The sequence below is a fragment of the Artemia sp. Qi Xiang Cuo genome, chromosome 8, assembly GCF_049724085.1.
Source record: "Artemia sp. Qi Xiang Cuo chromosome 8, ASM4972408v1, whole genome shotgun sequence".
NCBI lineage: Eukaryota > Metazoa > Arthropoda > Branchiopoda > Anostraca > Artemiidae > Artemia > Artemia sp. Qi Xiang Cuo.
In genome coordinates this window covers 52,959,063-52,986,631 of record NC_142801.1, presented here as the reverse complement: position 1 = coordinate 52,986,631, position 27,569 = coordinate 52,959,063, and the positions used below count along the sequence as shown (strand labels likewise).

Below are 27,569 nucleotides of genomic sequence, written 5' to 3'. Positions count from 1 at the left end.
TACGGATTATAATTGCCGATGAAATATCAGCAATTAAATTATCATCTGAAGGAGTAGTTAAGTTTACTGGAGGATCCTCGGGTGGTAGAGGGGGGTAAGACTGCACAATTGAAGCAAAATGGGCATTTAAATCATTCGCAGTTTTCTCTAGAGGCTCCTCCTTCATGAAGTCAACTGGTTGAGAACTTTTGCCAGTCAGACTTTTTACTTTACTGAAAAACTGCGACGGCTTGGACTCCAAAAGATGGTCAACTTCATTTTCATAGTAATTTGATCTGTCTTTTTGATTTTCCATTTTATTTGGTTTGCCAACTGTTTTGCTTGGTTCACTTGACCTTTTCGTATTAGGTGCAACTTATGTTTTATCTGTTGCTTTATTTTTGAATTTACGTATGATTTATCACTAGAACAGAATTTAGTCTTACGTTCGGGAAAGCACTCGAGAAATTTTGAATTTACCTTATTATGGAATTCTTCTACTTGGGAATCCAAGTCTTTAGCTGAATTGACCGCGACCCAGTTTTCTCCCGTTATCCAGTCACCGAATTACAGCAGACCATGGTCAGTCATCGGCCTTGAAGTAAGTTCGGTTACTGAATATTTAATTTTTACTTTTTCCAAGGGGTTCCACTGTAACATATAATGATAACTTCCACCAAGTGGTGCTAGTTTGCTTGGATTCTGGTAATATTCCGAAAGATTTGCCAGGATTACATCTAGAGAAGTATTCTCCTTAGTTGTTGGGAAATCGACTAGAATTTTAAGGTTACGTGACCTGGCTAGTGATTTGCTATCGAGTTCGTTAGCATCTCCTAGCATTACTACTCCAAAATATGGGTGAATTCTCTGGACGTAATCTGTCGATTCCTGCAGCTTCTCTCAAAAAGTTTTTCTTGCTGCAGCTGGCTGACAAGGTGAATAATAGAAAACGCACACTGCTACGGCAGAGAGCGGCCTAGGGAGTCGCTTAGGTTGGGCTTTGACCCAAAAAATTTGAACGTTATCTTAAAGAAAAGGTATATTTAAAAGCTGTGGTTTAAAATATTCGTGCACGAGTGTCGTAATTCCTCCTCCTTTTTTCTCAATAGGATGGTCATCAGGCAAAGTTTAATAAAAGAAGAAAAGTTAGGAATCCTCAATAAACTAAGATCTTGCCGGTGGACCTCGGAAACACCGATAACGGAAGAGCCAAGAATCTGAGCTATAGTCTGAAGTTCCATAAATTTCGCTAGATTCAAGCTTTTGACGTTGCTGTAAATGAAAGAAGGAAATGTTTAACGTTCGCCATAACATTCCCGGAGCACAGGTTTATTTTGGAATTGTTTGCCCCTTCTCGTGACTGGGGCAGCAACAGGATTATTTAAACTGAAATCACCAACAATTTTTTCCTTCTGCAGGGGAAGGGGTAAAGAGGAGGGGGAATAGAATTGGGACGGGGCTGGTTGTTGATTGGCTGTTCATTAAAATGGATCGGTAGCGACAGAGACGGGAGGGGGTCTAAGAGGCTCAGCTGTTGGCCCCCTCGTCTCAATAAGTTTTTTGTCACCGGCTCGGGTATAGGATTATTGCTTGAAGCGTTGCTACCATAAACAATCTGGCTATGGCTTGGCATACTATAATCAAATACTGGATCACGGTTAAAACGATTAAAACGGGGCAAACGGTCAAAATACTTAAAAGGCACTGAACGATTAATGCGACATTTTAAATTACTAACACTATGAGCAAAACTGCACAACCTGTTGGCACAAGCCATCATACGGCAAAGATCGACATGGTCGAAATTGTAATTTGTTGCTTTGCATTTTTTCAGTCTATATTTTCGGCATATATGTAGAAATTTACAATTCTTTTTTTTGTTGCAGGAAACTCCTTCGAAATACTTGCACACTTTATTTACGGGAAATCTCTCGTTGATTTGCTTGTTTCTTCTTATCATTAACGTTTTTGCTTTCATGAATTAAACGGACACTGTTCACCAAGTTTGCATGTACCAGTTGATATAAAAAAGAAACACTTTTTCTTAGTTTCTCGTCTCTCGGTGATTCCTAGTCCTTCAGCAATTTTCACCACAACGTCACAGCTTTTTTCAAATAGCTGTAAATTCAGAGCGTCGATTTCGGTCTCTTTCATCGATAGGGATCGGCTTGAGATTAATTTTTTTCTTCCATGTTGTGAATCTTTTTTTCAAGTTGCAGGATTAAATTGTCTTTTGAAAGGCAATTCTCACAACTTTTGGTACAATTTTGAAGGGAAAACATATTCTTGGGGTTAACGACAGCGTATGCAGGAGTATCAGCCTCAGGGTTCTCAATTACAACAGCCATAACACATGCCTGCATTTCCAGTTGGGGTTTTCTTGCCGTAATACTGGTGTGGTTCCAGCACAGGGGGGATGGAACCATAGAAGGCATTTCGAGCACTGAATCGTAACGCCTATCCCACACGGCCTCTCATATCCAGGGCAAATATAAGTAGCTCTGGTTCGTGTCATATTCGTATTGAATTTTACTGGTAATACAACGAGTTAATGAGTCTAAAGTCAATTTCCTTCCAAAATGATTGGCTGTCAAATAATCCAAGTTCTGATTCTGAAACTATTTTCAATAAAAAATACGTAGGGTAATCAAATAACTAAATAATAAATAGTCCAAGTTCAAAAATGTTGATTATGATAACTCTGTAGGGAATCACAATTGAGTCTTACTGTATAATGAGATTATATCCAGACTATATCCAACAGAGGTGTTTACAGTATGAACTCCCATTAAGACTAAATTAGGTTGCTACTACTGCTGCAACTATGATGACATATTACAGGGCTTTCTGTGTACTTAAGCTTTGTAATGTAAGTTCTTATTTAGCAATGTATAAGGATCATTGGATTACGTTTAATAGATATACAGGCCAACAAAATAAACATCTGCTTCTTTTATGTGAAAGAAAAAAATCTTGTAAGTTAAAATTACAAATTCCGAGAGCCAATATTAATCGAAATCTGATTAATAAAATTCTGAAAATCTGATTAATCTGAATCTCTAAAATTATTTGAAAAAAACTACGTTTTCTAAAGAGTTAAAGAGGCTGAGTCACAAGTTCGAACCTTAAAACGTACAGGGATTAGGAGGTACAGTTGGGGGGATGCCGCCCCCCCAACCCCCCGCTTTTGCAGCCTCTTTTGTTAAGGTTTTTTTAAGTCCTGTAGCCTGCAATCAGTTGGTACCAACACGAATGAAACTGTTTCAATGGCATTTTTTTTAAATCTTCAGAGAATTTGGCAATGACAACTCAGTCTGTTACAGTTATAACTACAAACTTGTCTCTGTGCCAGGTATAGTTATGTATTCAGTGTGATTATGTATGATGGAAAAATAGATGAACCTGAACCTACCTGAACCTAAACTTCTTGTTTATGCTGAGCCCTTCTTCTGTTCCCTGTTTTTTCTGTTCAAAATTGCTAAGTTCATCACATTATAGCGTTTTATCGGTTAGGGAAAAATCTCCTGTAAAAAATCCAGCAAACAGGCTCAGTACTGTTTCTAATCAAAGAGATGCAATAGGATGTTCTTACGGTAAAAAAATCAAGCAGACTTCGTTCGTGTTGAAAAGAATTTCTTTGCAAGGGAAAAAGCGGGGGTTTCGGGGGGCGGTAAACCCCAAACATAAAAATCTGAACAAAAGAGGCTGCAAAAGCGGTGGGTTTGGGGGGTGGTAGCCCCCCCCCCCAACTGTACCTCCTAATCCCTGCACGTTTTAAGGTTCGAACTTGTGACTCAGCCTCTTTAACTCTTTAGAAAACGTAGTTTTTTCAAATAATTTCTGCACGTTTTTGTACAGTTTATTACTTATTATTGCTTGACTAACTGTTAGCTGATCGTGTCAGGAGTTAAAGTTGGGGGGCTGCCGCCCCCCAAACCCCCCGCTTTTGAAGATTCTTTTGTTAAGGCTTTTAATTCCTGAATACTTAAATCAAATGCACAGTAAGATTTTCTTTTTTCAACTTTTCTTCGAGCATGCGGGTATACGGCATGTTATCAAAGCAGTGGAGACTTACCTGTAAGCTAAAGGCCGACTGTGATATTCTTCTGGAGACGCCTGTTGAACCGAAGGATTTAATAGATTGGATTTAAAAAAGAAACTGAGTTTCTTTTTTTAAACTTTAAATTTAAGAGATACTACCTTAAATTCAATATATAAAAAATTTACTCTGACGGGGAATCGAACCCGGGTCTTCCGCATGACAGACAGCACTAGTGACCACTGTACCATCAGAGAATCTTGTTAAATTAGTTTTATTCTCTGCAATCTATTTTCGACGCAAGCAAATACAAAGTAAGATTTTCGTTTTTCGACAAAAAAACTTCTGGAAAAGAGCTGGAATATTTGGAAGCTTGCAGTCGGTCTTGTCAGGTTAAGAGGACTATTTTGATCTAATTTAATAATGAAATACTATGCTTTTAGGAATTTCCAAAATTAACATGGGCTCTTATAGGAAAACGAGGTTTTTCGTAAATGTAAATTCGGGGGATAATTTTTTCAGTCTGAAAATATCAAAAGGCCCTAACAGGTCGAATTCCGCTTCGAATGAGTCCTCATTCACCCGGATCCGTTGCCAACTGTTGCCTGTAGGCGTGTCAGATAAAAAAACTTGATATTATGTTTTTGGAAAACAGAGAAGGAGTGATCGGATTTAGCTGAAATTATGAGGAGAAGCTCCCAGGCCCTAGGAAAGCGTATCCTCTAAATTTCAGCCCGATCGGACAACGTTAAAAGGGGGCTGTGGTGGGAAAAATTAACATGGGCTCTTATAGGAAAACGAGGTTTTTCGTAAATGTAAATTCGGGGGATAATTTTTTCGGTCTGAAAATATCAAAAAGCCCTAACAGATCAAATTCCGCTTTGAATGAGTCCTCATTCACCTTGATCCGTTGCCAACTGTGGCCCGTAGGTTTGGCTGATAAAAAAAAATAACTTGATGAATATTAAGTGGCTATATTTGGTTTTTGGAAAACAGGGAAGGAGTAATTGGATTGAGCTGAAATTTTGAGGATAAGCTCCCAGGCACTAGGAAAGCTTATCCTCTAAATTTCAGACCGATCGGACTACGATAAAGGGGGGCTGTGGTGGGAGGGTCCGAACTTCCGGCCCACTTTCCCCCATGAAGATAAAGTCGAAGGGGGGGGGTGAAATTTTGCATGTTTCTTAGTTTGAGCTTAGGCTACAAAATGCGATCACCGCCGTCTCTCTGCGACCGCTAGGACCGGAAATCGCTTAACATTTTGGTGGGTCGCCTCTTTAAAGAGGCACAAGTGTGCCTCCTTGATCAAGGTTCTTCATTTGGAATATACAAGTTCTCGCCAGTGATAAAGTATGGATGATAATTATTCTGGAGAAGGGGGGGGGATTTTGAAGCTGATGCATCCTCAAACACCTGCTAAAAAATAGTATATATAATTGTTTTCTGAATTCCACTCGAAAGCAGAAGCATGGTTTGAAATACAAGTTTTGATGGATTAACTTCAAATAGTCCCCGTTGATACAGAAAGAAACTTGCTTCTGTTGACTTACTGTAGGCTCAGAATAACGTCAAAATAAAAATACCCTTTTTGAACCCAGGAAAGAATTTTTGGCACCTTTCCAGAATTTAGTGTCTTGTTCAACAATCTCTTTCATAATCCAGAAAAAAAAGCATTGGTCCCACAACATAATAAATGAGAAAAAACCGTGTTTCTGGGTCCCAGAAGTGACAAACTACGCCCATAATTCCCTAGATCCTCTCCTGCAACTTGATTTTACAGTTGTGGATTGACATCAAATTTTTTTGGGAGGAAAGGATTTTGTTTCGATATTCTAACTTCAATGCCCATCCTGGATGAAATGCTACAATTAGTTGAACTACTGTTGTTACAATTTTAAATTTTAACAACTATGACGTCACCAATTCTAAGTGTATGTCGTAACACATAGCATTAGCAGATTTTGAAGACCTGTCAAAATTTCGTTCCTTTATGTCCAAGAGGAAATTAATCAATAATCGCAAAAAGATTTATGTATAATATAAAAATGAAATATCACAGTAACATTTGATTACCTATGAAAATAAATTTTTGTGATAACTTTTGTCACTATGTCATGATCATTATGATTCTATTAATTGTCATTTGTACTTAAGTAGTTGTAATTAGTTCATCATGACTTCCAGTCCATCCTCAGACGAGTTCAAAATTACCTTCGTAAAAAATTTCAACTTCCCTAAAAGAATTCCTGAAATAGAAGCTGTTAGAGCTTCAAACAATGCTAGACCAGTTACTTTAGACAGAAAGCCATCCCATTTATTAAAAATCGACGTGATCTTTCCTGTCACTCATGGTCGAAGTGCTGTTGGAATAAAGAAATTTACAGATTACGAAGTGCGAACTGAGACAAACCTACCAATTTTTAGATTACGACGAGCAAGTGTTAGAAGGCGATACAGTGATTTTGTTCGGCTGAAAAATGAGCTACAAAGAAATACCACATTAATTTTGCCACCACTTGCTGGAAAAGCTATTTGCAGACAACTACTTACACCATTCAGATTAGTTGATGGCATCTTTGAAGAAGAGTTCATCGAAGAGAGGCGGAAAGACTTGAAAGCTTTTATTAATAAGGTTGCTGCACATCCTTTGGCTCAGTTGGAACCGTGTCTGCATGTCTTTTTATTTGAACCATAAAATGAAAAAAACGATATGCTAGAAATGAAGTATAATAATCAATATTGTAACAGTAATGTTCAAGATGGATAGGCAAGAAAATGTGACAAATGAAAATGAACAGAGAAGACAAATTTAACCGAAAGAGTTTCAGAAGATTTTCCGTGATAATGTTCCTTCTTATTCCATAAATTGATCCATATGATCCGTAGGCAAAAATAATTTTGTTTTTTTCATGTCTTGTAGCAAAAACTGAGTGAATATCCCGAAAGGAAAAAGATTATAAAGTTTTTGAAAGCAAACCATTAATGATATGCACTGGCAGTTTTTATAACTATTTTTCCAGCATCGTCACTACAGAGATAGTTTACTTATTAATATGACCTTTCTATGGATACTGCACGAGCGCAGAGTTCCTGAACTTGTGAATAATTTCTGTTGGACTCGATCTCCGGATGCTTCTTAAAGTTTCTCTTGTCCCAACGGTTTACGGTGCAAGTCTAATACTAATAAGGGACAAAAACTTTGTCGGCCTATTTCCATGCCTTTACCCTTTCCTTCTCCATCAGCCAAATGTTTGATTCTTGTTAGCTATAGATTGATCCCTGAAATTTTCGAGCCAATTATCAGAAGCAAGCACATTATCAGAAAGCTCCCTTATAGAACTTATGCATGAACAGTTTGAAATTAGCAATATTTATGGACATTACACAGGGGCTGTGGGGGTTATATCATCTTTGGGGGCATGTTTATTGTAACTTTTGACTTTTTTGGTTAAAACGCCTGTCTCAGAATTTTTGATCAGATATCATGGGGGGGGGCGCCTACGAAACCCTTATTTTTTTTTTACTTGGGTTGTGTTTGTTCCTCCTCTCTTCTACTTAGCTTTTGCAAATTGATCCCAATTTGGATATTTGCATATCGTAGTTATTATTGCATTCATTGCCACGTAGGTAGACTCTGATGTTTCCAAAACACTTAAAATAAATTTTTTTTATATAATTTCGACGGTTAATTTTTGAATTTATAGAATCAATCACATTACGTTTTTTAATGCATTGATTTTCAATATTTTAGCTATTATATTTTGTAAAAGTTTAATGAATCTCGTGAGCCTGAAAAATGCTCGAAATCTGCTGGACCACGTGTTGACCACCCCATATCTATGAAGTATCTCCCCTTTTCTTGTTATAATATTTTTGTCAACTTGTATGATGTGGCTATCAAGCTTTAAGTTGTGCCCCCTGTTTTTTTCCTGGCCATAGGTTCTTACGGGGGATTCTATGCTAAAGTGTTTTTGTTGTAAATTTACTGGTTGAATAAATTGATTGATTTGTTGATTGATTGATCTTAAATTTTCCCACTTCTGAGAAAATTGCCAAAAACCACTTCCTAAGATAGTTTTCAGAAGGAGGATCAGCTGGGCAGTATATGTTCAAACACACTTTGATTCCCCTGATCTGAATAACCTTGCTGTCCCTACTCGGGAGAACAGCTTAGAAAACAACTTTTGGGAATTTTCTCAGAAGTGGGAATAGATCCGATTCGACCTTCACTGCTCCCGTCCAAAATAAAACAATATATACAAAAGTTTTTTTTTTTCTAAAATGAGTGTGAAAATTAGAAAGATTACCTGGTGTATTCTTTCTCGAGTAGTTGACATACAAACATGTATTGCAAAATATTAAAAAGGTAGTCAAGCAGGATGGGCGGCCCAAAACCATAGAAGGGCGCGAAACAATCCCCCCCCCCGCCTTTGCTATGAAAAATACAAAAAATAGTCTGAGATGAACAAAATATAATGTAAAAAACATAATCGGAAGAAATAAGAAGTCTATTGTACTAAAAAACTTGTCGCTAACCGCAAAAGTCCATCGGCGTCGGTGTTGTGTTCCAACTCTAAGGGTTTCCAAAACTCTTACTTAGAAGGCACAAGCTAGTTTAAAGGATTAAAAATTAGCTAGTTTATTAAGAAATTAGAAAAAGCCGTAAAATAGAGATAGTCCTGGAAGATGGTGTCCCCAAGCCCCCATAAACTGGAGATTGATACCGCCGATAGGGACTGTAAAGTCCACTTGCGTGTTTTTGACAATTAGTTTAAAGATCCAAAAAAAAGGTTTTGACTATTTTTAGGAACTTGCAGAAATATAGGAGACTGCTCAAAACTATGAGTAAAAATTAGAAAAAAGTCGTAAATAAAAAAGTCAAATAGGACGGATAACTCTAAACGCATCTTGAGTTGAAAAAAAGAGATCCTTAAACGGATGGGGGCATATAATCTTACCTGTTTGCCCAGGAAACATAATAAAAAATAGGCTAAGATGAACAAAAATATGTGGAAAAATAAATTAATTAGAATAACAAAAAATGATGAACAAAAAAAGATGAACAAATGATGATGAACAAAAATATGTGGAAAAATAAATTAATTAGATTAAAAACTTTTTGGTAATCGCAAAAGCCTCTGGCGATGCCATTGTTTTTCAATGCTAAGGATTTCCAAAATTATTACTTAGAAGGTCCCATAGAAATGTGAATCTAAAATTACACATTAAGATTAACATAATACTATTCTTGGTACAAAAAACGATCCTTGGAGAAACGGTAATTACCTAATGAAAGCATTTCCTGGCATTAAATCCCATATGTTTGAATAGACGAATCACCAAGATGGTGGTAATATGATACACCTATAAAACTAAAAAAACAGTGTCCTAGGTCGATTGATTAGGGCGTCCATGGAAATTAGCCTCTCTAAGGGGTTGCTAGGTCATAAGAGAAAAAAATGTTACGAATCACGCGTTATCCCGCTATAAGGTGCAGCGATTTATACCCTGTCCTCCCTATTACCTGTTGTGAGCCCCCTGCTATCTCTCAATATAAAACTTCCTCCTACGACCACTAAAAATAGCTGAAAAAAGAGATTGCGATACTTTGGTCTACTACCCTGTTCGGATGTTACCTTTTTTTTTCTTACTACTGCTTCAGAAGCACCTTTTGATACTAGCTTTTTATCTATATTTTCCTGAAGCAAGCGTCTAAGAATAGTTTTTGTTCCTTACTTCAGTAACTGTAAATAAGTCGCAAACGTAAAAAATGGCTTGGTCCCGCTGCCTATACCGATATTTTTGTGGAACAACTTGATTAGATTTGTGATTTGCTCGTTATTAGATTCGTGGTTTGTTCATTGGAACGCGCACCTACAAAACTATAGCGCGTGCATTCCTGGGTTAAATCGTTTTAATATATATAAAGTTTTAAAAGGACTATTGGAGTAAATATATATTCAGGAGATAACAGTGCTCATTTTACTGCAGACGATCTCTGTCTGTGCCGTCTATGTCTTGGCAGTAGTCTTTATGTAGTCTTTGTATGTCTATGCCTGTAGAATGGAGTGGTACGTGTTGAATGGTGTATAAGGTGTGCAGCTCCGTCATAAAAACTTTGCATGATTTTCTTCTTGAGCTGCTTGACAAAATACATTTTTTGTCAAAGATAATTACATGCGGGAAAAAACCTACGGCCTTTTCTTAGTTGGAATGGTAAAAGACGAACCACAGGGAATTAGGCTGCAAAGTCAGTCAAGTATGGCACCGTACCCCAGAGAAGTAACTCTTCAAAACATACTCTTGTATGACGTCATTCATCATCTTGTATGCGAAAAAACAATTAATTTGCCAAAAAATTATTTATTTTAAATATTACGTTTTGTTAAGTATAAACGGCACTAGATGTAACAATTTCCTTTAAAATGAGCCCTTAAACATCTGTTAATGTTTAAGCAGCAGTGCCCTGCTAGCTGTGGAGAAGGAAAAATGGAAAATAGATGCCTCCCATGCAACAAAAGTAATTTTCCTTGTTTTTTCAAGCCAATGGATTTTCCTTCTTGTTCAAGCCTAGAGACTGTCAGTTTCCTAGACAAGATTTTCGGCCAAGTCGATTTCAACGGTGTACTTTTTGTTCACCATTGAAATCACCATTTAGAGTACACCGACACTGTTTTAGGGGGTTTCAGGTTTTTTTTTTGTTACTATGACCCGACGCAATAACCTGCGTGGGTCATATCCAAACATAATATAACGTTAAACATGGTGATACTTCTAAAGTTAACAGTTACTACAGCCCGTTGGCTCCTTGGAGAAGGAGCCCATGTGCACTCTCCTCTGGAAAAGGAGGATCGAAGTTTAAGTCAATCTGTAGTAACGTGAACACAATTAACGGATATTATTCTCTATAGCGCAAGTTGGATTGCCAAAATTACTGCTGTTTTGACCTTTTTTCTGTTGTCGGCCTATTGTTTTCTCATTTTTATAATCATATAACTGCTCGCTCCAAATTTCAGTATCAATCACTTCTCAGGTAATGCAAAAGAACCCATGAAATGAAGTCTTTTAAAATCGTTTTTTATTTAATTATTTAACATATGTTTTAAACCTAGATATTTCATCAATCCTAAATTATGTTTTGTCTAAAGTTTTTCTTTTTCAAATGTTATTTTGTTAACTTCATAGTATATTGTATATCCCATTTTATTTTGCAAGCTATGCTAAAAACAAGAAGTATGGCTTAGCTATCAACCGTTTGAAAATATTTCCAGAAAGATTTCTTCTTTCCGGAAGCTTTTAGTCTCTCATTAACTTTTAGTCTCTCACTTTTAAGTCTCTAACTTTTAGTCATTAGCTTTTAGTCTCTCATTAACTTTTAGTCTCTCACTTTTAAGTCTCTAACTTTTAGTCATTAGCTTTTAGTCTCTCATTAACTTCTCGTCAGCGTTGCACACTTCCCACGGGTAGCACTTTTCTGTAAAAGTAACACTTTTGAGAAAGCGTTATACTATTGCCAATTCAAATTTTTTGTTGTTGTCTGGCGGCTTAAAACAGCCTTTTAAGATTAATTGTTTCCTAGCAAATGTACGTGAGATACAAATCAAAAGAAAAAGTATATTTTGAGGGTAGTTTGCATGTTTTAACAGCACTTCTTGCCAGAAAATGCTGTTCTAGGCTATCTACTGAATTCATTCATGGATTCAGTTCATTCATTTGGCAAATAAGTAAACTGAAACTTCTCAAATTCTGAATTTCAAAGAGGCTTATACCCTTTGCTGCATAATACTTTCTTTAAGTATTCTCTTCTCTTAAATAGGTTTTCAAATGGATGCAAATATAAGGACAATTGCACTTTTTAATGACTTATTTCGAAAATTTTGGTCGCTTTGCGGCAGAAAATACTTTCTACAGCCCATACACTTGATCTACTATAGATTAAATAAATAAAAACAAGTTTCTTCAACTGAACGCAAGGAGCAACATTAAATTCAAACGAACAGAAATTATTCTTCATATGAAGGAGTTGCCGCCTCCTCAATACCTTGCTCTTTACGCTAAAGTTCTTAGTACTTATAAAAAAGCTTCCTATTGTAATTAAACAGCCTTTTTTTCAGAAGTCGTTCTTGCAAAATGAAAAGAGAAAGAAAGTCGCATGAGGGGGGCAACCCCTTCATATATGGAATAATTTCTGTTCGTTTTAAGTTTTAATGCTGCTCTTTACTTTCAGTTGTAAAAATCTTGTTTTTTAAATTTAATTTCTGATCGTTTTTCAAATAATGTCGGTAAACCTGGCTCACCCTCCATAAAAATTCCCTCCCCTTATGGGAAATTCTTCGTAGAAACTTCCTCCTACGTAAAGTACACCCCCTTAAAATTCCTTCACGGTAATTCAATCCTCGCTGAAGTCCCCCTCTGGAAAATTTCTTGCAGAAGATTCACCCTGAAAAATTCTGCTTTCGATCACGAAGTTCTAATTTTTTTTCCGATCACTCTGAAAATCCTCCCTTCCAAGAAGATTATTTCTCGGAAATCTAAACACGGTGAAAATTCCCCAGGACAATTCTCCCGGAATATTTCCACATGCAAAATTGAGTAGGCAAAGTGAAAGTAAGACAACTCAAAAGAATTTTGTATATGAATTTTGTCAAATCCCCCAAGTGTAAAATTTCCTCTGGAAGGTTCACCCCTGGAAATTTCCCCTCATACGGAAAATTATCCCCATGGAAATTCAACCCAAGCACAAAATCCCCCATCTCCTGAAAAATATCTGTATACTTCGCAATAACAAATAGGCTACTATACTTAAATAGTGGCCAAATTTTATAACGATTGTGGGAGAAAATGGGCGTGGAGGGGCTAGTCGCCCTCCAATCGTTTTCGTTATTCCAATCTCTTTGGATACTAGAACATTTAATTTTTTTCCAAATAAGCCCTCTCCCGATGTTCCAGAACCATTGGCTCGATATGATCACCACTGGGAAAAAACAAAACAAAATAAATATACACGGATCTGTGAGCCTTCTTCAAACAAAAAATACGAATTTCCACATGTTAGCAGATAGGAGCTTGAAACAGTTACCAAAGGGTTCTCTCATACGCTGAATCTGATGGTGTGATTTTCATTAAGGTTCTTTGACTTTTAGAGGGGGGGGGGGGTCCCCCTTTTTCGAAAATCAGGTAATTTTTCTCAGGCTCTTAGCCCTTTATTGGTAACACTAAGCTTAAAGAATCTTATATGTTTAAGTTAATATATAAGTTTAATATTGTTAATACTTCAAACTTTTGTTTTAAGAATATGAGTTGGCATGCTTTTGATTATGTAGGCCTGTTTTCGTGGTCCATTCCCAAAAGAAAAGCCGAGCCCCCTCCCCTCCACCAGATATTCTGGATCTATCAATATTTCAAAGGTATAAATATAAAAAAAATCCACTCCCCCTTCCTGATTTTTATAAATTTGTGCTGCTGTATTTATGCAAATTAATGAAAGAAGAAAACCACGCTTCTTTACAATTTCAAATTACGATTTAGAGCACTATTATATAAGTCTGAAATTCTTGAATATGTCATTCTCGTAGCACTAAAATAAAATCGAGAACAGAAGAAAAACACGTAGGAAAAAAACAGAAAAAGGACAAAATAGCTATTATAGAAACAGAACAGGAAAACAAAAAAAAAATGTCATCTGTTTCTGTTCTGTTTTCAGAACAGAACAGAAACAGGTACTTTGAAAACAGAACAGAAACAGTGCCGATGCTTATTCTAGATACTGTATTATTCTCTATACTCTATTTATTTTTGCAGTTTTAAAGCACAAGGAGTTTTGTGTGAAACCAAACCCCATTAAACTTTTTTTTTCAGGTTGTATCCTAATTGAAAACTGATTTTATACCCATAGTTAATAGTTATATCACTGGAAAAATAATCCCCCAGCCCCAGTTATGGTTGCGCTTACATATGCTGTTGAATACTCCAGTCCTTTCCCATGAAAAGAAAAGGGGTTGTACAATCTTGAACTATCTTGGTTAAATACTATCCAATTTTAGGATATGCCAAAGAAGCTTTGGATCTTACAAAAATTCAAGAGCAATCTAAAGCAAATGAAAGTTTAGCAAAGATAAAAGAATATGAAGCCCACATTGAGCAACTTAAAATTGATCAAAAGCGAGTTGATGCTGAAGAAAGAAGGAAAACCATCCAAGAGGAAACTAAAGCAAACCAGCAGAGGGCTCAATACCAGGACCAGTTAGCTAGAAAACGGTATGAAGATCAACTTGCTCAGCAACAACGAGTGAATGAAGACAACCTAAGAAAACAAGAGGAATCAGTTGCTAAACAGGAACAAATGAGAAAAGGTGGGTGATTTGTTAAGGGTTTGAGCTTTTACCATTTTAAGCATGGCAAATATTGATATACTTTTATAATACTATCCTTTACATTTTCTTGAGGAGGAATAGAATATTGTTCAGGGGAAGAGGTAAATCTTGAGGAGGAGTAGAGGTAACTCAGGAGAAAGGGACTCTGTGGTAAAAGAGTTCTTACTTTAACCCAAATACCTCAATTGTGCTGCATTTTCCCAAAACTTTTGGACATTTCATACGATAGAGAAATCCCTCTTTATTCCAAGATAAGCATTATCATGCCCCTGCCTGCAAATACGGGAGGGGAGTTTATTTCCAATCAGTCTAAAGGGTCTGTAGGAGAGCTTGGGCTCAAGCTGTAGTTCTGAGGCATCAGAGTCCTGTCACTTTCTGTAAGGAAGTTGCTCCGATAATGATGCTCATGTTGAATTTGAATCTTAGCATCGGTAAGGTTGTTCGTATATGATTTTTGGATGATAATATTACATGATGAACTTATTAAATTACGATCATGTTTTTAAAGCATTTGATTGATAGAATCAGACAATTTCTTCTTCTTCCTTTGCCTGTTTTTAGGGCACTAAGTTTACTTAATTAGTTTTGTCTATGGTGGTTAGACTCCTCACTTGAATGCCACTGCATCTGAAATGGAATGCCACCTACTTGAAATGGAAAATTCCTCTGTTTTATTTGAAATAATCATGAATTTATTTCCTTTTCTTTAGATTAATATTGTTGCATGTTGTACTGTTGTTTATGTTATGGCAAGGTTGTTTAGGTTGGGAAGATATTAATAATGGGATGCTAATCGCTCATTTTATGACTCATAGTGGAAAATATAAGTCATAGTCGTAGTATTGGCCCCTGTAGATACCGACTGATGGAGATAGTAGTTACTCGGGGATTTTACTTAACAGCAACTGTAACTTATAGACAGGGTCCCAGGTAGAAATATGGTATTTTCAGTAGAAGATTTTAACGCCCAGGTTGGTAGAAATAGGGATAGATGCTATCCTAGCCTAGATAAATTGGGTGAAGGAGAAAGAAAACAATAATGGTTACGGACTGTGGTAATTCTGTAGATAGAACAGTCTAGTTATAACCAATATAGTATTTGGTCATAAAATGGCCCATAAGTTAACAAGGTATTCACATGATGGTAAGACAGCTAACCTTATTGATTATATTATTCTAAACAGAAAACTGACCGGATTGATACAAGAGATTAGGGTATAAAGGAGTGCTGTTATTGATGTTAAAAGTAAAAATTACTATTTAATAGTGTCTAGGGTTAATTCAAAGCCGAAATTTAGGAAAGGTAACTACCTTCTGGGAATTCATGATGTTAGTAGACTCCAGGATGACAATTTGAGAGAAAATTTCCAGGAACAGTTAAATACCAAACTTAGCGAGTTTAAAGTTTGACAATGTAGAAGATGGCTGGAATAATTTTAGGGAAATAGTTTGTAAGGTTGCTGATGGTGTCTTAGGGAAGAACGTTAGAAACGCAGATAGGAATATTAGTGAAAATGCTTCATGTTTGATAGAGAGGAAGGGGGGCTTGTCGAGTGATTGATCATAAATAAAAGAAAGATGAATTTAAAGAAACTGGAGAAAGCATTGAAATATGAATCAAGGAGGTATGAAGTGGAGGCCATGGATAAAGTCGCCGAAGATCTGGAAGATACAGCCAGACTGCATAATAGTAAAATATTGTAGTGACATGTTAATAAATTGAGAGGAATAGTCAATCTGGACTTGTCCAGTAAAAGATAGTAAAAAACAAGTTTACAAGTGATAAAGAAAATGTTAAAGAGAGACGGGTAGAACATTTTGAGAATGTGCTAAACCGTGACAGATTTACAGGAAAAGATATAGAAAAGAATGAACAACTTTGTGACACTTTGGATGTGAAGGAAGATTTATTTTGTGAGGAAGAGTTACTGATATTACTAAAAGGATTTAAAAAACAATAAGGCCCCAGGTGCTAATAGTGTGGTAAATCAGTTTCTTGGAAATGGTTGTCAAGGGGATAGATTTACTGAAGATTATGAATCTGATTTTGAAAAAGGAGAACTACATAGCGATTTAACTACTACTACTACTAACAACTCACCGCAGCACCAAGCCGCTTGAGTCCAACACAGCTACACACGCTCCTCCTTCATCCCAATCTATTCAAAACCTCCCTCTTTACACCCTCCCAGGAAGTTCCCATTTCCTTAAATTTTTTCTTTATGACATCCCCCCACCCCAGACGAGGATGACCTGCTTTCCGTTAATCCCTAGGCAGTTGGCCGAAAAAAACAATCTTCGGCAATCTGTCATCCTTCATCCGCAAAACCTGCCCTAGCCATCTCAACCTTTCTTTCATTACAGCCCTAGAAAGTAGGATTAAACCACAGTTTTCGTACAGCCTACTGTTTGATATAGTCAGTCTGCCGGGTACCCAGAACAATCGATAGGCAATTTCTCTGGAAAACATCTAGCAAATCTACATCTGTTTTCCGGAGAGCCAATGCTTTAGAGCCATATTCGACCACTGTCATCACTGTAGGTTCCAATATTCCAATATTGGTTTGCAGACTTATCTTCCTATTCTTCTAAACTTTTTTTTTAAATGTGAAAAAACACCTTGAGCATTGGCTATTCTACTTTTAACATCTTCACTGCTCCCACCGTCTGAACTAATAATACTGCCAAGGTAAGTGAAGCTGCCCACCTGATCAATCTTTTTATAACTCAACGTCACTTTTTCATCTTCACTTGTTCCTAACCTTAGTGACTTAGTCTTCTTAATATCAATTTTTAAACCAATTCTAGCTCTCTGAACTCACAAAACCTCTAAAAGTTCATTCATTTTGCTCACACTTTCATCTAGGATGCTTAAATCATCAGCATAACCTAAGTCCAGGAAAATTTTTTCCTCTCCATTTGATTCTGTGGTCTCCCATTGCCTTTCCTTTGCTCCTTAAGACAAAGTTCATCAAGATGATCCATATAAAGGGGGATAGAATACGACCCTGCTTAACTCCTGATTTAATACAAAATCAGCTGCTAACCTCATTTCCTACCTTAACTGCAGGAGTGTTATTCTCGTACGTAGCACTAATCAGTTTAATGCATTTATCTGGTATACTATACAAGGATAAGACCTTTGCTAAAGCTTTTCTGTCAACAGAATCGAATGCTTGCTCCTAATTTATAAAAGTGAGGACCAAATGTGTTTGACAACTCAGGCATTTCTCAATTTTTAACCTAAGAGTGAAAATTTGGTCGGCACATCCTCTACCTTTTCTAAAACCGCTTAGTTCTTCTCTTAAAACTCTGTCTACAGCATTTCTTACTGTAAAAAGTATAATGTTTCTGAGTAATTTGCTACCTACAGAGACCAATGTCTCGATAATTACCTCACTCACTCTTATCATCTTTCTTATACAGTGGTTTAATGAAGGTTTTCCTAAAGAGCAAAGTGAAGGCGATGGGAGAACACAAAATCAAATGGGGAAGTAAAACTCACCTGGACTTAGATTATGCTGATGATTGAAGCATCCTAGATGGTAGTGTTAGCAAAATGAATGATCTTTCAGAGGTTTTGTGTGTCCAGGTTGCAAGAATAGGCTTGGAAATTAATGTATGGAAGACTAGGTCGCTAAGACTAGGAAAAAGTGAAGGGGAAGAGATCATGACAAACGAAACTCAGAGAAGAGAGAAAGTAACAAAATGAAAAATAAAATCAAAAAGGGTGAAAAAACGAGGATTTTGTCAGCCAGCGAACCATATGGTTCGCTGGCTGACAAAATCCTCGTTTTTTCACCCTTTTTGATTTTATTTTTCATTTTGTTACTTTCTCTCTTCTCTGAGTTTCGTTTGTCATGTATAGCCAGTGTGGTCTAAGAATGTATTTGGAAGAGATCATGTTGTGTAACGAGAAGGTCGATCAAGTGGACTGCTTCACTTACCTAGGTAGTATTATTAGTAAAGATGGTGGGTGCAGTGAAGGTGCTAAAAGTAGAATAGCCAAGGCCGCGGGTGTCTTTTTTCACAGTTGAAAAAAGTTTAGAACCATGATTAGAATATTAGAAGCTACAGTGGTGACAGTGGTCAAGTATAGTTCTGAAGCGTAGGCGCCCCCAAAAAAGGAGGATTTGCTAGATGTTTTCCAGAAAATTGCCTACGGATTGTTTTTGGTACCCGGCTGACTGACTGTATCTCAAACAGTAAGCCCTACGGAAAATGGAGTTCTATCCCGCTTTCTAGGGCTATAATGAGAGGACGATTAAGATGGCTGGGGTACGTTTTGCAGATGAATGATAACAGATTGCCAAAGATTGCCTTGTGGCCAACTGTATAGGGCCAAACGAAAAGAAGGTCGTCCCCGAATGGGGTGGGAGGATGTCGTAAAAAAAGATTTAAGAGAAATAGGAACTTTCCGGGATGCTGTAGAAAGGGAGGGATTGAATAGATTTGGATGAAGGAGGGGCGTGCGTAGCTGCGTTGGCTTCAGGTGACTTGGTGCTGCAGCGAGTTGTTAGTAGTAGTAGTATATCTGGCAGAGAGGGATGGGCGTACCATTCCTCTGAGTTTGGTTTGTATTATCCCTTACTTGTAAAAATTTTAAAAGCACCTATTTTTTTTTGCCACAAGAATTTCGTGAAATTTCAGTGTAAATGAAACAGTTTTGATACCCATTTTTGCATGAAAATTGTATTTGTCCCCAAATTAACATTGAAATTTAAGAAAGGCAGCACAAGAAACCTGGCCCATGGTGAACTTTAAAATATAGCTGATCCTATTGCAAAAGAATATATCTGGGATTATTGAGAAACATAGTGACATTTGGAAAAGCAACTGTAAGTGTACCACCAGATTACAGTCAACACTTAAATGAGCTTTGCTGATTGCAGCTAAATGAACAGACTTAGATTTCAAAGGAAAAAATGTTTCAAAGAAAAAAATGCTTTTCAAAATGTTAATGACTTTTATCATTCAGCCATGTAAAAATCGAAGGAAGGTGAGATACCCAAATAAACTTGCTGACCGAATGAAGCGAAGAATTACCAGATTTATTATTAAATTTACGAGAATTAATTACATTCTGCCTCTTACACTCACCACAAGGAAATTCCAAATCTTTGTAGTGCACAGCAGGCAAATGGGCTCCATCCAACATTCCTGGTTGTGTGACTCATCACATTTAGGCAGTAACATCATTTTGGAGTTCATTTGGCCTCTATTTGAGGTATAAACAGAATGTAAATAGGAAAATAGTCTCATAAACAGCCTTAATTATTCCATTCAAATATCGGTGCATGGAGAATGGTTGTAGAAGCTACCCCTAATGTTCCCTCCAAATATCGGTGCAAGGAACACCGTTCTGTTTGGTAGCAAAAAAAAAATGATTTTCGCATATTTTGCTTGTTAGCTGGTCAAAATGTGCTTTACGGTAGTTGGCCCTACTAGTTTCGCAACTTTACCAATAAATTGACTTAAATCTCAATAACTCTCAACGTTGAGAAATTCAAAGACATAGCATTTAATTCTAAATTCCCGGGGGCGTCTCTTGACTGCTATTTAGTTTCTATAGATTGTGTTGGTACTTTCGAGTGGCTTGGGACCAAAATTTTATATTGCTATCTTCCTTTCGATTATAGGGACTAGGGTAGTAAGGGTAAGCTAAAACCGTCTCAAACAGTGGAAGAAACGCTAGAAAAGTACTGGCTAAACTGTAATCTAGCTTTTGTGATCCTGCTCTCCTGATTCGGGCTGGTCTTTGTTTTTTGTCTGGCTCGCGCAATATTATGTATTTAAGATTATATATTTCAGATATTGTAACTTTTTGTTGCACCTGCCTTTCAGATACAACAATAGGTGAATTTCTGAAATTTTCGTGTTCCTGATATTACAAACGGCTTTGCCAGGCAAAACATTAAGTTTGAAGAAAATATTTACGCTACCCTAGTTGTTAATCACCCACTCATCTGGGTAGTTATTGCAGCACCTTAGTTTTTTTGTTAAATTTCTTTTTCCTGTAAATAAGATTTTTCTTTTGTTTTCGTTAGTACTCCACTTCTTAGCTTTTAATAGCGGACGAGAAGTAAATTAGTTTTATTATAGTATCTTCTGTCACCGTTATAAAGCAAAAGATCTTCCACCGTTTGAATTTCTGCAAGAGATTCTTATGGAAAAACATTCCAAAGTCAAGTTTTAGAAGTCAAGTCAAAGTCAAAGTCAAGTTTTAGAGTTTTCCTGGGGAGTGGATTTCCTATAAGTCAGCTTTCTAGCACCATAATTAGGGTCCGTCCTCACTGAGAACAGTCATAAAACAAGATAGAGAAAGTGACATCAAAAGAGTCAATTTTTTTTACATCACTTCATAAATCTCAGCTATGACAGTTTGTTAGAAGTGAAGAAAAGAAATTTCAAGCTACTCGTTAGTGTGTCTCCTATAGTCTTTAATTACACGATTAAATGCTTAAGATACTGTTTTATTTCTAAAAATCTAATTTGCTCTTTCTGCTGCTTCTTTTAAGATTGTTCTTTTTTTTCAGCTACTCTTGAATATGAATTGGAAATGAGAGCTAAAAGTGACCAGAAAAGGATTGAGGCTGAAATGAGAGCCAAAGCCAAAGTAGATCGTGAAAACCAAGATTTATTTCTTGAACAGATACGAGTTAAAGCTGGAGAGCAAAGAACTACCACATTGGAGTCGATCAAGTAAGCTCCATTTTATACACCCTAACGAGGTAGGGGATTGGAAGTGAATTACCGCCTGCCTGAGAAATATTCAGGGTATAAAATAATGCAGAGTAAGATAATGCTTGTCAGCATTGGGTAAAACCGATTTTTAGTCGTCAAAAACTTTTGAGTTAACCATGTTTGCAAGCTCTGATATTTATTTAGAGTAAAAATAGTTTGTTTCAGCTGTCCACAGGAGAGACGATGATGGACAAAATTTATGAAACAAAATTGGGAAAGTATATTGTTTTATTGAATTGCTGAAATGTTTATAGTGCATGTGTTGTGTGCTTTTTCTTAGCGCTTTATTGTCTCGTAAAACAGTTTCTGTGAGGTTAAGGAGCTAAAATTTAACTATCTAAAAAGGGACTCTTTATCCTTTATCAGACTGGTCTTCCTCTTTCTGCATTATTAACAAGGAATATTAGCCAGCCAGAATCAGGAGAATTAAATTGAACTCTATTGCTTTGTAATGGGATATGCCAGATTATACTTCTTTGTTGTTGATCTAATGGAAAGTAAATAAATTTTCTTACTTTCTAATGGAAAGTAATACTCACATAATCTTTTTATTTTTGTTTTTTTTACAGAAGAAACATTTTTCATCTAGGGGATTCAAATGGTTGCATTTCGTATTTGCATCAAAATGTTATAATTTATACTTTTTGTTAGACACATGCGCGAGGAAAGTCGGGGGGTGGGGGGTGAATGTGCTAAGCTCAGGTTTTAGGGAGTCAATCTTAGGTTTACGCAGGCCCAACCCTTAGGGAAGAACTAGTTTTCTAACTAGACGATTTAATGATACGCTTTTTGACCAATTTTTTTTTGCACTTACGTTGGTAGTTACAGTGCATACTGTAACTGGCAATTACATGCTGTAGGTCGATTTCAGGTACATGCAACTTCCGTACCCCCCCCCCCTCCAAAAAAAAATACACATTCTTAGGATTTTTTTAATATATTTTTTTGTGTAATTTGCCTATTTTCATGGCTTTGTACCGATGATTTTTGAAAATTCTCAGGTTTTCATATTGCAGAGAACCAAGTCCAACAAAAAGAAGGTTTTAGTGGCTCGTCAATTTTGTTCATGTCTCCCAAATTTGAGCCTGTCGTAATTATGAAGACGAGGGTGAAATAGACATTTTTTAACGGAATCTTTGCCCTCTAGCTACCTGTCTCTAAGTATTTCTAAGGATAAATAAAAATGTCTCCAAGAATAAATAAAAATGTCTTAGGATAAATTGGCTAGAATATCACTTTCAGTTACTGATTAGATACAGTTTCTAAAGTTAGCATTGATGATAACAATTGTAGTCTATACTTTCTCTATAGTTTCTCATTTCATCACTATAAGAAATATACTTAAAAGCTTAAAGAGAAGCCAGAAATTTTGGAAGAAAGAGAAAAAAGGCGTGAATAGAAATAAATTACTGAAGATTATGAATAGGATTTTTGAAAAAGGGGAAGCACCTAGCCATTTTAGGAAAATCCTAATAAACCACTGTATAAGAAAGGTTATAAGAGTGAGTGTGGTAATTATCGAGGAATTAGCCTGGTCTCTTTAGGTAGCAAATTACTTAGTAATATGATACTTTTTAGATTCAAAGATGCTGTAGACTAAGTTTTAAGAGAAGAACAGAGCTGTTTTAGAAAAGGTAGAGGATGTGTTGACCAAATTTTCACTCTTACTTTAATAATTGAGAAGTGCCTGAGTTATCAAACTCCTTTAGTGCTCCTTTTATAGTTTTTCAGCAGGATTTTTATTCTGTTGATAGGAAAGCTTTAGCAAAGGTCTTATCCTTTTATAGTGTACCAGACAAATACATTAAAGTGATTAGTGCTATATACGAGAATAACACTGCTGCGGTTAAGGTAGGAAATGAGGTTAGCAGCTGGTTTCGTATTAAATCAGGAGTTAAGCAGGGTTGTGTTCTATCCCCCTTTATATGGATCATTCTATGAACTTTGTATTAGGGAGCACAGGAAAGGCAATAGGAAAACAAGGAATTAAATGGGGAGGAAAACTTTCCTGGACTTAGATTATGCTGATGATTTAAGTATTCTAGATGGAAGTTTGAGCAAAATGAATGAACTTTTAGAGGTTTTGCGAGGTCAAGGCGCTAGAATAGGTTTGAAAATTAATGTTAAGAAGACTATGTCGTTAAGGCTATGAATAAGTGAAGATGAAAAGGTAACGTTGGATAACGAAAAGATTGATCAGGTGGAAAGCTTCATTTACCTAGGTAGTATTATTAGTAAAGACGGTGGGAGCAGTGAAGATGTAGGAAGTAGAATAGCCAAGGCTCAGGATGTTTTTTCACAGTTGAAAAAGTTTGGAAGAATCAGAAGATAAGTCTGCAAACCAAGATTAGTATATTGGAAGCTACAGTGATAAGTCTGCAAACCAAGATTAGAATATTGGAAGCTATAGTCAAATATGGTTCTGAAGCGTGGGCTCTCCGAAAAACGGATGAAGATTTCCTAGATGCTTTCCAGAGAAATTGCCTACGGATTTTTCTGGGTACCGGGGGGAGGGGGTGGAATTTGGAGCCAATTTTTCCAAGTCAAGTGAAAATGGCAGTGAAAACTGAAAAATGAGTCATATATTGCCATAAAGGCAAAGATATACGAAAGAAAACTGATCTGTTTCTTTGGATACTTGAATTATGCAGGCTTATCTTAATTTTGAAAATTTTTTTTGCAGAAACTAAATTTCAGCTGGAGGGGCAAATTGAGGTCTCGGATGCAAACTTGGGTCTGAGGGGAGCAGTTGCCATCCTGCCCCAAAGCAAATTTTAAGCCCCTGGTACCAGGCTGACTGACCGTATCTCAAACAGTAGGTTGTATGAAAGGTGTGGTTCAATCCTACTTTCTAGGGCTATAATGAGAAAAAGGTTGAGATGGCTAGGGCACGTTCTGCGGATGAAGAATGACAAATTGCCGAAGATTGTCCTTTTCTGTCAACCGTCAAGGGCTGAACGGACAGCAGATCGTCCATGGTTGGGGTTGGAGGATGTCATAAATAATGATTTAAGGGGAAATGGGAACGTCCTGGGAGGGTGTAAAGAGGGAGGCTTTAAACAGATTGGGATTGAGGAGATGTGTGCTTAGCCGTGTTGACCTCAGGGGGCTTGGTGCTGCGGTGAGTTGTTAGTAGTATTAGTAGTTTGTAGTCAACATTTTCAGTAGTAGAGATTTGGAACCAAATTAAGGTGAACTGTATCATAGGTAGCGCAATAGCGCTGCCTAAGTAAAGAGATATATTGGCGCAATTTATTATTTATTTTTGTTTTTTTTCCTTTAGACCAGGGCACTTCGTATCGAAGGAGTTGTCGTAGAAACTTCGAAAGAGGCTCATTCGATTGGAAATTGGAGTGGCTTGTGCCCTTTTTAATAGTCGAAAGTGATTGGAAGGCAGCTAACACCCCTTCCGCACCTACCATTTCCCCAAATACATCCAATCAAAATTTTGAGATAGCCATTTTGTTCAGCGTAGTTGATTTCCAGATAGAAAATATGTTTTTGAGGAGGACACTCCCCCACAACCCTCAGGGCAAGGGTTTTAAGTTATGCCCTGGGGCATATAAGAACGATGTTGGCACAATGTATTATTTATTATTCTTTTCCTTTAGAGCAGGACGCTTCATATCGACGAAATTGTCGTAGAAACTTCGAAAAGGGCTCATTCAGTTGGAAATTGGAGTGGCTTGTGCCCTTTTTAATAGTCGAAAGTGATTGGAAGGCAACTAACACCCCTTCCACGCCCACCATTTCCTGAAACACATACAATAAAAATGTTGAGATAGCCATTTTGTTCAACGTAGTTGATTTCCAGATATAAATTATGTTTTTGAGGAGGACACTCTCTCCACAGCCCTCAGGGCAAGGGTTGTAAATTATGCCCAGGGGGCATATAAGGTTTTTATAGAAAGCGTTGTCGTAGAAACTTAAAAAAGGGCTTATTCGATTGGAAATTCAAAGGGCTAGTGCCCTTTTTAATAGTCGAAAGTGATTGGAGGGCAACTAACCCGCCTCTTACGCCCACCTTTTCTTCAAACACATCCAATCAAAATTTCGAGATGGTTATTTTGTTCAACATAGTTGAAAGTTCTGGAAAATAGGTCTTTGAGGATGGCAACCCCCCACAGCCTCAGGCCAAGGGTTGTAAGTTATGCCCTGGGAGCATCGTTGTGGTAGAAACTTCAAAAAGGGTTCATTCGATTGAAAATTGAAATAGCTAGTGCCCTTTTTAATAGTCGAAAGTAATTGGAAGGCAACTAACACCCCTTCCACGCCCACCATTTCCCCAAGCACATCCAATCGAAGTTTTGAGATAGCCATTTTGTTCCACGCAGTTGAAAGTTTTGGAAATTATACCTTTGAGCAGGACACTCCCCCCACAGTCTTCAGGGCAAGGGTTATCAGTTATGCCCTGGGGGCATATAAGGTCTTTATTGAAATCTTTGTCGTAGAAACTTGAAACCGGGCTCATTCGATTGGAAATTCAAAAGGCTAGTGCCTTTTTTTAATAGTTGAAAGTGATCTGAGGGCGACTAACCCCCCTCTCACGCCCACCTTTTCCCTAAACACGTCCAATCAAAACTTTTAGATAGCCGTTTTATTCAACGTAGTTGAAAGTTTTGGAAATTAGGACTTTAAAGATGAAAATTCCTCCCCCCACAGCCCTCAGGGCCAGGGTTGTAAGTTATGCCCTGGAGGCATATAAGATTTTTATAGAAAACGATGTTGTAGAAACTTCAAAAAGGACTCAAACTATTGGAAATTGAAAGGGCTAGTGCCTTTTTTAATAGTCGAAAGTGATTGAAGGGCAACTAACCCCCCCCCCCTCTCACGCCCACCATTTCTCCAAACACATCCGATCAAAATTTTGAGATATCCATATTGTTCAACGTAGTTGAAAGTTCTGGAAATTAAGTCTTCTAGGATGATAGCCGCCTCGCATCCCTTAGTGCAATGGTTGTAAGTTTTATTCTGGGAGCACTTAATGTTTATATAGCAAATTGCCGTAGAAATTTCAAAAAGGGCTCAGTCGTTTGGAAATTGAAAGGGCTAGTGTCCTTTTCATGAGTCGAAAGTGAGTGGAGAGTAATTAACCCCCTCTCACGCCCACCATTTCCCCAGACACATTCAATCAAAGTTTAGAGATAGCCATTTTGTTCAATGTAGTTGGAAGCTCTGGAAATTACGTATTTGAGGATGACAAACCCCCCAGAGCCCCCAGGGCAAAGGTTGTATGTTATGCCCTGGGGGCATATAAGGTTTTTTATAGATAGTGTTGTCGTAAAAACTTCCAAAGGGGCTCATTCAGTTGGAAATTGTGAGGGCCACTGCCCTTTTTAATAGTATAAAGTGATTGGAAGGTAACTACCCCTCCCCCTCTCACGCCCACCATTCCCCAAAACACATCCAATCAAAATTGTTAGATAGCCATTTTGTTCAACGTAATAGAAAGCTCTGGAAATTAGGTCTTTGAGGATGACACCCCCCCCCCCAGCCGTCAGGGCAATGGTTGTAAGTTATGCCCTGGGGGCATATAAGGTTTTATATTGAAAGCGTTGTCGTAGAAACTTCAAAAGGGCTCATTTGATTGGAAATTGAAAGGGCTAGTGCCTTTTTTAATAGTTGAAAGTGATTGGAGAGCACCTAACGCCCCTCTCACGCCCACCATTTCCCCAAAGACCATCCAATCAAAATTTTGAGATGGCCATTTTGTTTAAAGTAGTTGAAAGTTCTGGAAATTAGGTGTTTGAGGATGACAACCCCCCTCACAGCCCGTAGGGTAAGAGTTGCAATTTATGCCCTGGGAGCATATAAGGTGTTTATAGAAAGCGTTTTCGTAGAAACTCAAAATGGGGTCATTCGATTGGAAATCGAAAGGCCTAGTGCCCTTTTTGAATAGTCGAAAGTGATTGGAAGGCCTGACATTTTTATAGTAAAGATCGATGTGGGTACAACGTGTTATTTGTTGTTGTTTAGACCAGGGCACTTCGTATCGAAGGAGTTGTCGTAGGAACTTCGAAAAGGGCTCATTCGATTGAAAATAGAAAGGGCTGATGCCCTTTTTAATAGTCGAAAGTGATTGGAGGGCAACTAATCCCCCTCTCACCCCACCCTCCCATTTGCCCATTATGTTTAAAAACTAATTGTTGCCTTAAGATTAAATCAAAATGCACTCTGTTAATGCTAGTTCCCAATAAAGCATCTCAGCAGTATCCCAAGAACGACTGAGGGTATTATGTTCAATCTTTCGGGGATACTTCTGCTCTTAAAATTTAACCAAATCTTTATAGCGTAAGTTTATCCAAGCTATCAAAGGAAGTAAACAGTTTTTTTTGCGAATGGTATCAAGTTTTCCATTTCAGGTCAACTAGAGGAGGTATGAAACTAAATTAAACGCTATTATTTGTGTCCACATTTTAAAAAGGGTATATGTT

At 37.3% G+C, this 27,569-nt stretch overlaps 1 protein-coding gene across 1 annotated transcript in view; it reads left to right on the top strand.

The window, feature by feature from the left end:
- Positions 1 to 27,569, top strand: part of bor (ATPase family AAA domain containing bor) — a 59,057-nt gene that overhangs the window by 11,785 nt on the left and 19,703 nt on the right. Inside the window, exons 2-3 of the mRNA XM_089093584.1 lie at positions 14,062 to 14,370; positions 20,928 to 21,093. Of these exons, the coding sequence (XP_088949710.1) occupies positions 14,062 to 14,370; positions 20,928 to 21,093 (475 nt within the window). The remainder of the gene's footprint in view (positions 1 to 14,061; positions 14,371 to 20,927; positions 21,094 to 27,569) is intronic.